The 10,252-nt window shown below is 36.7% G+C and overlaps 2 protein-coding genes across 3 annotated transcripts in view; both read left to right on the top strand.

The window, feature by feature from the left end:
• The window catches only part of LOC147864466 (uncharacterized), a 2,493-nt gene extending 1,897 nt beyond the window's left edge, over positions 1-596 (top strand). For both annotated transcript variants that reach the window (XM_087320324.1, XM_087320323.1), the window contains one exon: positions 294-596. In XM_087320324.1, coding sequence (XP_087176450.1) covers positions 294-462 — 169 coding nt within the window. In that variant the 3' untranslated portion in view covers positions 463-596. The remainder of the gene's footprint in view (positions 1-293) is intronic.
• A 6,361-nt stretch (positions 597-6,957) lies between these two features.
• Positions 6,958-10,025, top strand: LOC147864465 (uncharacterized). Its single transcript, XM_087320322.1, has 3 exons — positions 6,958-7,456; positions 8,876-8,973; positions 9,063-10,025. The coding sequence occupies exons 1-3, from the start codon at positions 7,280-7,282 to the stop codon at positions 9,688-9,690; spliced, it is 903 nt and encodes a 300-aa protein (XP_087176448.1). The 5' UTR covers positions 6,958-7,279; the 3' UTR covers positions 9,691-10,025.
• The last annotated feature ends 227 nt before the right edge of the window (positions 10,026-10,252 follow it).

Below are 10,252 nucleotides of genomic sequence, written 5' to 3'. Positions count from 1 at the left end.
AGTTTTCATTATTTCCCCAGATGCCCTTAATCAATCCCCCCTTCTTGAGCAATTGTATGTACTGTTTGGGTAAATTCTATGAATATCATCCCCTTTTGTCCCAATTATAAATGCTATTTGAACAACTAGATGGGGATTCAATGCCACTGGTGGAAACAGTGGACATATTAGGGGGTTTGGGGAAGTAAAGAAAAACTTGTGGACTGCATTTCCGCTGAATTTAAATCAGTAGATGGAGCTACGAGGATCATGTTCTGTTTTCCAAATGTTGAAGATAAGTTTTTTCTACATAGGAAAAAAGCTGCAAAAGCTTTGTATATGTTTGGATCACAAGTGAGGTCGTGTGCTGAAGAAAGTGAGATGAAGAGGCAGAAAGCATTGAGAGATGCCGAGAACTTGCTTCACAAGGAGCAGGAAAGACAATATGGTTCACACATATCTCATGTTAAACTGATCAAATAGAATGATTTTGCCCTTTTTTGCTTTCTCATTGTGGTTTACTCTGTATAAACACTTGGGATTGTAAGTTTTTGATCAACCACCGAATTTGTCGAACAATTTCGAAACGAATAAAGCGAACTCAGATTCAATCCTGTGATCTGTTCAATTAATCAATGATCTCTTAAACACTTGTAGGTATATTTAGCTTCTCGAGCTTTGGCTTTTCGAAACATATTTTCTAAGTGATGTCATGTTTATAATTTTCTCGAAAATACATCGGTGTATAATGCTAATTTGCTCTTCTTGATTGTTGCATAAATATGTCGTAAATGTAAAGAACATTATAGCCTAGTGCTTTTTCCATGCACAGAGCAAGAGAGTAATAACAAGTGGTGGATTCAAGGTTGTGTAGGGAAGAAAATCGCCATCTTGTGTTGTGATTTAATTCTTTATATTGTATGGGTATAGTAGTAGGTAGCTATTGTTATAATCTATCATCTAATGAGAAAGATATACGTTAATATTTATATTGTGAAGTTTGACATATAAGTCATGCAAACGGTCTTTTGATTACTTTGTGGGGCATTACGATCATTCAAAATTTGCTTTCACAATGTGTAATAACATTATATGTGTGTTGATGGTACCAATCCTATAATTGATTTCATGTCGATTGATCTTCATGGCACGATATCCTTGTGTATTGTCATGCTAAATTCCAATTATAACATTATAGATGCCAATGTGTTGTATTCAATCATTCAATGAGAAAGATGGATGTTAACTAGCGTAGGAAACACTGCACTTGATAGGATTAAAAAGGGCGTGATCCACTTTTTGAGACTTGACATTTTTGGAAGAATCTTGATATTATATTGCCACATTTGAGTGATCGTTTGGATTAAGGATGGAAACATAGCTCTGATATTGAAGGGAGACAACATGTGGGGAAGCCTTTGAAAGAGATGAATTTAAAATAGAGGATTGCAACTAGAATGAAATATAGAATGACCAACTTCTTTCGAGGAATTCTAAGTTCGTTGCTAGGGACTACCTAACCATTATAGATGATGATGAATGTTCGAATACACAACTTCAACTCAAGCTTAAATTTCCTTATTGCCAGGATGAGGATTCATAGTTTACCAATTGTATTTTTAAATAGAAAATAACTAAATTTGCATAATTAGCAGTTAAAAAAACAAAAAGTTTTTGTGGACTATAAACTAGTCTCCCCGTTTATAAGCTCACTTATATGATTTCTTTATGGAGAGCAATAAATCAATGCAATTTGATGATATCTTGACATGGACAGGACCACTCTTGATAATCTCACCAAAAACAATGTTATGAAACTAGAAATTTAGATGTTATTTTATATCAATCATACAACAGTCATTATCCATATCCAACTTCTAAATACAAATATGAAACTTATCCATATCCAACTTTTAAATATGTACAAATATGACAGTGTGTATTTTATAAAGCATCAATTACCAATACCATTTTAGTGATCAAAGAAAAAGGATATTTTTGCATTAGAGCAAATGTGTGAAACATAACAAATATTGATTGCTTGTGGAGTGTGAGTTATAGTGCAAAATCTAAAAAATCTCACTGTTCCAAGGTGTTCAAAGTGTGTCACATAAATTCCTGTTGTTTATGTTACCTTGTCCCATGAGTTTATTCCATTTTTATTCTATTGAACACATGAATGATAACAGAATGCCGACAACGGTACGACTCCAAGAAACATTTTATGCATTGATTAGATAGACAATAACAGAAGTTGGATATGATTGGATGAAAAACCCAATGTAATATTTGGAAAAGACAATGTACACTATAAAACAAAACTTGAATTAAAAAACATGACATGACAAAACACTCAAAATTCCACGTCACACATAAACCTCATTTCAACTATTTTCCTGAATCACCCCAATAATGGACGAATATATTTTTAGCAAAATTGTATATCTTTTAGATGGGAAAGCATGGCCACTAAATTTGTCGAAGTAGGCAAAAAGGACTCGTACCCATTACATAAATGTCAAGTATGTAGAGACCAGTTGTAAAGGAATGAGTAACTTCGAAAGGGATAACTTTCATACAAAGATTGATTTTTTTTACCCAAAGTAAAGTATGAATGTGAATGTCTTATCAATAACAACAACAATAATAATATCTTGGTGTAGTTTTTCTTGAAAAGCACGCCCATTAGACACTCATTTTTATTTTAGGGCTAATTTACAACACCTTTTATTTCAGGCGATCAAGAACGCAATGGAATAATTTTCGATCAACGTTTGGTCGTTGAGGCATAATATACCTCATAACTTGATGCGACAATATGAGCATTTTAGATTCCCGATATAACTTACAATTTGACCAACTGCACATACTCAAAGGGTGATATCCTCCACATGTTGAACCATAAAGAGATAAATACGCAGGTGGATGATTGTTAGTTACTTGTTCTATAGAATATCTTGATCATGAAATACATTCCCACATATTATTTGTGTGCATCACACTCTTCTCGTGGGCTCCTTATCCTAGTTACAGTCAACTGATGAACCTAACCCTCAACAATGAATTCTCTACGTGGAATGATATCTAATTGTTCTAAGAATCAATACTTTGATGATGGGTAGATAAGATCACTTGCAATAAGAATTATTCTTTCCAAGCTTCATTCTATGAATCATGAATGTGATTGTGTGCATGTACATGTGCCTAACACACGCATAAAGATGCATACACAATTTATATATGCATGTATATGTGCATTTGTTGTGTGCGTACGCTTGGAAGATGCAAGACTTTTTGAGCGGTCACTTTTTATGCCTTTTTTGTCTATAAATGAACATATGCAATGGGTGGCAATGTTTGTATTACAAGGAATATATATATTTGGACAATAATACAAATTAGTAATGATCATGATTCATGATTGTGTATCGCTCTACACTTTTCAAATTAAAGTGATTGTCCTTTGACCGATGTTTTAATGTGGAGGCTATTGTAACAACCTATCATTTCTAACATTCAAGCCACAAACACTGACTTTTAGAGCAAATCTTTAGATTGTCATATTTTGTTTTCAGCTCATCAAACTCATGTTTTCGACATGATGATAACATACATCTTCCGACTTCACACACAACTTTGACTTCTACAAAGAGCAAATTGTAACCTTATAAATTTACAATAAGTACTCTTACATATATTTACATGAATATAATGTTTGTGCAAACACATTTCTTCAATGTTAAGACGAAATCTATTGTGTGAAGGTTGTATCCTTGGATTATGGGGAAATCTAACATTGTTGTTTAGTTTCTACGTATAGCGTGCATGATTGCTTAAGGTAAGGGATGCCAATGATATATGTCGTAATATTGGCTTCACGTGCTTTGTTTATTTCTACTATCACAAGATGTGGAAATGTTGAATGTCGTAAACATTATCCAATTTATGAACCTCAGGGTGTCAAATTTATAATGCACGCGGTGATATGCCTAAACTAGAATTATTTTATTTTACATTCCCATTTGTAATAGAGATACATATGAAGTTGCTTTAAGATATTAATTGTGAAAACTCTACATGAACATAATTGGTTTTCGTTTAAAAATACTAGGAAAAGAAAGCAAACACGAGGAACCAAGTTTAAGTTAACCAATAACCTATTATATGAGATAACTAGAGTGTGCCCTAATTACAACAATGAGAATTCCCCTTGTTCAATATCAATATGTTCATAAACTCGACGCAATTAACCGAAGGTGCTTGCATATTAGTTGATCTTGTCCAATTTTTAAGACATGTTTGCATGCCTCAATGCTCTCACATGAATAACAACCATGTTGTCTGTGCTTGATAAACTTGATTTAGTTAACCAAATGTGCTTGCAGATTAGTTGATGCCATCCAAATTTTATCACATGCTTGTGTCACCTAGATTATCATGACGTTTGCACGCCTTGATGCTCTCGCATGAAACACGATCAAGATGTTTGTTCTTGTAAGGCAAAGTATCCCATCCTTTTGCATAAAGACCCAATGTGTGATAATTACAGTACTAATGATAAAGGGAAGTGTTGGCGTGTAAAGCAATTGATTGGACCACAACATGTTCAGCTAGAGTAAAAGAATCTATGATAATCATGCTTGATTCAAGATTCAATATTCTACACTCGTTTTTGGCTAAACAAACATGAGAAAACATATCAGCACAAAGCTCTAAAGGTAAAACCATGCAATCTCACACAACGAAAGGAAAGGAAAGCATCTTTCAATCGATGCCACTAATTGTTTGATTGGTTGACAACATCAACATCAAATCAATCCCGAAATCCAAGTGTTTCATTCCTATTCACATGATATTGCCTACAATAAAGCAGAACATCACATAAAAAAGTTGGGTGGACAATAATGTGTTCCATCAAGATAACATGCTAGAATAAGATATCTTGCTTTCAAACTCAATGTTCTCCACAGTTCTAGGACAAGTAAGATGTCATATAACCACATATGCATGTAGCATGAAGCATGCGTAGAGAGATATGCGATATCAAATCCATGGCACCATCCGTTTATAAGATAATAACATATATAAGTTCAATAGCTTGATATATGCAATATTGAAAGGAGGAAGCAGATCACATGCGAACGGAGTGAACATGAAGTTGCAAGTTTTAGTATGGGTATAGAAACAACCCATTTTATGATATACCTGAAACCATGTCCCAACTTCCAAACACTAAGTATAATTTTGAAAAAAGAATTGGGTGTATTTATAATATTAATACCCCATGCAAGTGTGTGTAGGCAAACACCTTCCATTGAATTCATGTTAATAAGTTTCAAACTCCGATTACTTGTCCAACTACTACTACCACATACTCAATCTTAGAGGGTCGACGACTTCCATGACAACTAGGATTGGTGTGTTGAGCTAACATGAAATAATATATGAACTATGAGGGATACGAAATTGGCCCATGAAAGCCAAGTTTTTCAATGCATAGATGAGAATGACAAAATTATGCAAATGAAAAGCTCATTCACTAAGATATTCCTTTTAGATACATAAACTCTTTCGCAAATCTTACCTTCATTCTCGCATCAGAATTGCGTTAAAGTAGAGCATACCGAGAAAAATAAGGTAAAAAGCTTCAAGGAGCAGCGGCGTTTATGACAATAAATAAATAAATAAAAAGGGTGATGTTGAAGGGGGGGGGGGGGTGTACGCGATGCTAAAAACAAGTGTGTGCCACCCAAAGCATAGCTAAACAAATAATTTCACAAGGCATTACGTGCAAAGCACAATGTGGTGCTTTGCCTCTTATTTGCGATTACAATGATGAATCTCGCTTTTAGAAACCGATTAAAGAGAGAGAGAGAGAGAGAGAGAGAGAGAGAGAGAGAGAGAGAGATGAAGAGAAACAAGTAACATATATATATATATATATTATATGTGCATAGACAAAAACTACGGTTTCGATCATATTATGGGGCCGGAGGAAATGCCAAATGAAAACACATGATCACATTTCTCACAGTTTCGGACAAAGTAATGTCCATCGTGGCCACTCGGGGTGCCCGAGCGGAGATCTATCTGATGAGTCCAGAGACAAAAATCGGCGAATGTCTCATTTGTTCACAGCTTTAAACTGCCGAATGTGATCGCCCGTTCTAGGACGAGTAATGTATGTTGCCTTCTGTGCCTGTCACCACTTGAGAGCCTTCCTTGTCCCAACACGCATGCAATGCGGATCGGGGGCAGAGAAACGAAACACAAAAATGTGAATGGCAAAAAATCGAAGTGAAAGCGGGCCCGCGGCACGGCCGGGTATTTTCCACGTCGAAAACAGCAAGCTGTGAAAAGCAATCAGAAAAGCAAAAAGCAAAAAGCAAAAAAAGCAGAACGCAAAGAATAAGCAGAAAGCAAGGAAAGCAGAACGCTAAAAAGCCTAAGAGCTGCTTTTCAACAGCAAGGTATGACAAGCTTTTGGATGCAGAGGATTAGGGTAAAATTCAGAGAGGCAGAGCATCCGCAGAGAGAGAGAGAGAGAGAGAGAGAGAGAGAGAGAGAGAGAGAGAGAGAGAGAGAGAGAGAGAGAATTAGGGTACGATTGCAGAGAACTGTGATTGCGTAAAAACAGAGCATTCACAGAGAGAGAGAGAGAGGTGCGGGGGGTGAGAATTAGGGTACGAATGCAGTGAACCGTGCTTGTGTAAAAACAGAACATCCACAGAGACACACATACAGACGTACAGAGAGAGAGAGAGAGAGACAGACAGACAGAAGAGAGAGAACGAGAGGGTTAATTTGTTCAAAAAGCAGTGAACCTGGATTTTTGTGAGAACAGAGCACATCCACACACAGCGAGAATTAGGGTAGAAAAGTAGAGAACCAGGATTGTGCAAAAAAGAACGACACACAGGGGGCGAGGGAAAATTTAGGATTACAAAAAAGTAGAGCAATTCTTTGCCCATATGTCAGTAGTGGGAAGAAGAAGAGGAGGAGGAGGAGGAGGAAGAGAACAAGCTCTCTAGCTCCTCTGCTTCTGTTAAGCTTCACGGGCATAATAGCAATCCCTCATATAATACTTCTTGTAAAGATCCTCTGGCACTGCAAGTATTCGGCATGCTCTTCCATAAGGATTCTTTGACAGGTTCTTCTTTCTAAGGATCCACATTAATATTCTTCATGAAGTCTTCAGCATGTTCTTCTTTATAAGGATTTTGTGTCAAGACTTCTTCCTAAAGATTCTGTTCGGATTCATGGATGGGGCGGTGAAGGAGTGTTTTGGGCCTGATTTCTGATGGGAAGTGTACATTCGAGGTCTGTGCTGAGCTCTAGTATGAACATGGTGATCACTATCTTTGGCTTTGTCTTGAGTGCCGTCTTCATGTTCATCATCTGCTGCCGCCTCCTCTGCTTCCGCTTGCGCCGTGGAAATAACCTCGAGATTGCGCATGCTGCTAGAAGAAGCTCTCCTGTGAGTCTTTTTGATATCTTAGGATCAAAGCTTCTTTTTTTTCTTGTTTTTGTTCTTTCTTTTGGACAATTTTTTTTTTGAGAGCAAGATACACCTGTTTTGTTATCTTTTGGGTGTGTTTTTGTGAGAGAGAAGTAGAGAGACAGAAAGACAAAACCAGAAGAATGTAGTTCAGTTGGTGGGAACCAGAAGTTCATGAGCTCAAGACCTACAATCTGCAGCCTTATACTGTATATTTGTGAAACTAGTGAGGTCTGAACTGAGGTGAATGGGTTATAAAAATGGCTTGCATCTAGGGTACAACCTAGAGGGAGAGCCTCCAATCCCTACATTCTGCATGGACATCTAGTAAATTGGTTGATTTTTTACTTTAATCTACTCGTTAATGAAAGTACAAACCACGGCCAGGGTATAGAGAGTCAGTAAGATAGCCTCTGAATATGACCTGTGAGGATTTTGTGGGGTTCTGAGAGTCTTGCAATGGGTGGCTCTGTCGTTCTTGAGATTGCAATAGAATGGGAGGAGATTTTTTTTGGACAATGGAGTGCGATTTCCATTTCAGTGTTTCATATGTAATTTGGATTTTGTTCTAATATGTACATAGTTCTCTTTTCATTGTTTTCAATATCAGCAAACAGAATAGTGTGCAAAACATATGGGCAAAGGCTATTGGAGTAAGTGACAAACAAGGGATTTTAAAAGAGATTTGATGCAATTCTTAATGCCATGCCCATATAATTGGGGGGGGGGGGGGGGCTGACAGAGTTCTGTGATGCTAGTTTCTAGATTTCCATTCAGTGTCAAACATTGCATTTAATTTGATCATAATTAAAATTCACTTTCTGTTGATTTAGTTTGTGCAAAATCCCATATTTTCCTGTGTATGAATACTTTTTAGTCCTTGAAGGTTTTGTACTGGTTCTGCACCTTGTTCTTGCTATGTGAGAAAAAAAGCTTTCATGTAGATGATATTCAACTAAAGACCAAGCATTTAGTAATTGATGCAATAAGGTTTTGAAAGACTTCCTTCCAATGCATCTCTGAAGCACATAATTTTCTTGCCTATTTAAATTCTCCTGGAATCAAATTGTGTTAACTGTCTCCTGGAAACACTGTAAAGTTAAAGCTCATTTGGAAACGTTTGAAATATATGTATATATATATCTATATATCTATATCTATCTGTCTATATATAGATATAGATATACAAACTTTTGTAAGGTATTCTTCTCTTGTCCACCCAAAACAATGTTGTAGTTGAGACTTGTGGTTGGGATTTGTGATTTAAATTCTTTCTTATCTTTCCAAATTTGGCTCCCACCTTTACCATGCATATCATATTTCCCTTGTATGCATGGATGTTGTATTTCCTTGCTTTCTTTCTAGATAATTTACTGATTCATTTTGCGTATCATTTAGGTCAATCAAGCCTGGCAAGGTTTGGATCCATCCATTGTGAAAGTGTTTCCAACAATCAAGTTCAATCAACAAATATTCGTCTCTTCAGAAGATAACTTGTAACTAACTCACAGCCCTTTTATGTGCCTTTTGTTTATCTAGCGCTATGTTTAAAGTAAATTAATGATTTTCCCCACTTCAAAACAAGGTGCACAATCTGTCTTGGTGATTATAAGGAAAAGGAAGCTCTCCGATTCTTACCAAGATGTGGCCATGCCTTCCATGTGGCATGCATTGACATGTGGCTTGGACAGCATTCCACTTGTCCTATTTGCCGCATATCTTTGAGAACATTTCCTGAATGGAGGCATTTCTCGTGTCCACTTATAAGTTTATCTGCAAAGCCTAGGTTTGTTCCTGGAGCTCTTCCAGATACAATGTTTGAGCGTCCAAGTGGCTTTCATATTGCACCAAAATCAGCTTTATCGGGACTTTCAAAAGATAGCTTAGTCCATGGAGCTTCTAACAAAACAGTTACTCCTGGTTCAGGAATCTCGACGGGTTATCTCAATGCCAGTACATCAATGACTGTGGAAAACAATCTGGTTTCTGAAGCTGCTGAATCTTCTATCTCGAGATGGCAACGTCGAGGGGAAACTCAAATTGTAGAAGAATCATCCCGAGATTCTGAGGGTCCTAGCATTCCCTCACATTGTGTTTTGAGTGAGCGCTTAATGCATCTAGCTCTACCAAGGACCCACTTGAACGGTGATAATTCGGTTGGGGAATGTAGGACTCCAAATATAGGGGAATTGCACATTCGTTTGCAGCCATAATAAATTATCTCATCCTATGATTCTAAAGCTAATTTAAACAACTTGTATAGTTACTTGGGAAATGATGTACATCTCTGTGGGGTTACTTCCCCATAATTATTAACACACATACCTTTGGGGATCAAGCACCCCTCCACAAATTCTTATGAGGAAAAGGATTGGCGTGAAGATATTCCGTCAGGGGATTATTGTATATTCAAACATGTTTTCAGCCTCATCCAACATTCTCTCCCATTTATCACGGGTTTAAGTGTAAACTTTAGACACAATTCACACATTTGTATTGATAATTGTTTGGTACATACTGAAATTAATATTTGATTGCACATTTTTTTTTATATTTTGCCAAATAGACCTGGTTCACACACTATGGGGATGGGCATTGTGGTGGTGGTACGAGATATATAGTTAGTTACTCTCTTGTTGTGGTTCTACTTGCTTTGTAAATGGTTAAATTGAATCTATGATAGTATGAACATTCCACCTTATTATTGCCATATTGCATGTTCTTGGGATTTGGATCTTGCTGAAACATGGGTAGGTGTGGGTAAGTGGTCTAAAA

Source organism: Azolla caroliniana, unplaced genomic scaffold (genome assembly GCF_043228905.1).
Source record: "Azolla caroliniana isolate FFs.n. ecotype wild unplaced genomic scaffold, voAzoCaro1.0.p SCAF_5, whole genome shotgun sequence".
Lineage (NCBI taxonomy): Eukaryota > Viridiplantae > Streptophyta > Polypodiopsida > Salviniales > Salviniaceae > Azolla > Azolla caroliniana.
This window is presented reverse-complemented; position numbering and strand designations above follow the sequence as displayed.

Excerpts from the sequence above, each read along its gene's own strand:
- LOC147864465 (XM_087320322.1), top strand. The coding sequence starts at position 7,280 with ATGGGAAGTGTACATTCGAGGTCTGTGCTGAGCTCTAGTATGAACATG. Across the intron at positions 7,457-8,875 it reads CTGCTAGAAGAAGCTCTCCT|GTCAATCAAGCCTGGCAAGG; the intron begins GTGAGTCTTTTT and ends CGTATCATTTAG. Across the intron at positions 8,974-9,062 it reads GTCTCTTCAGAAGATAACTT|GTGCACAATCTGTCTTGGTG; the intron begins GTAACTAACTCA and ends CTTCAAAACAAG.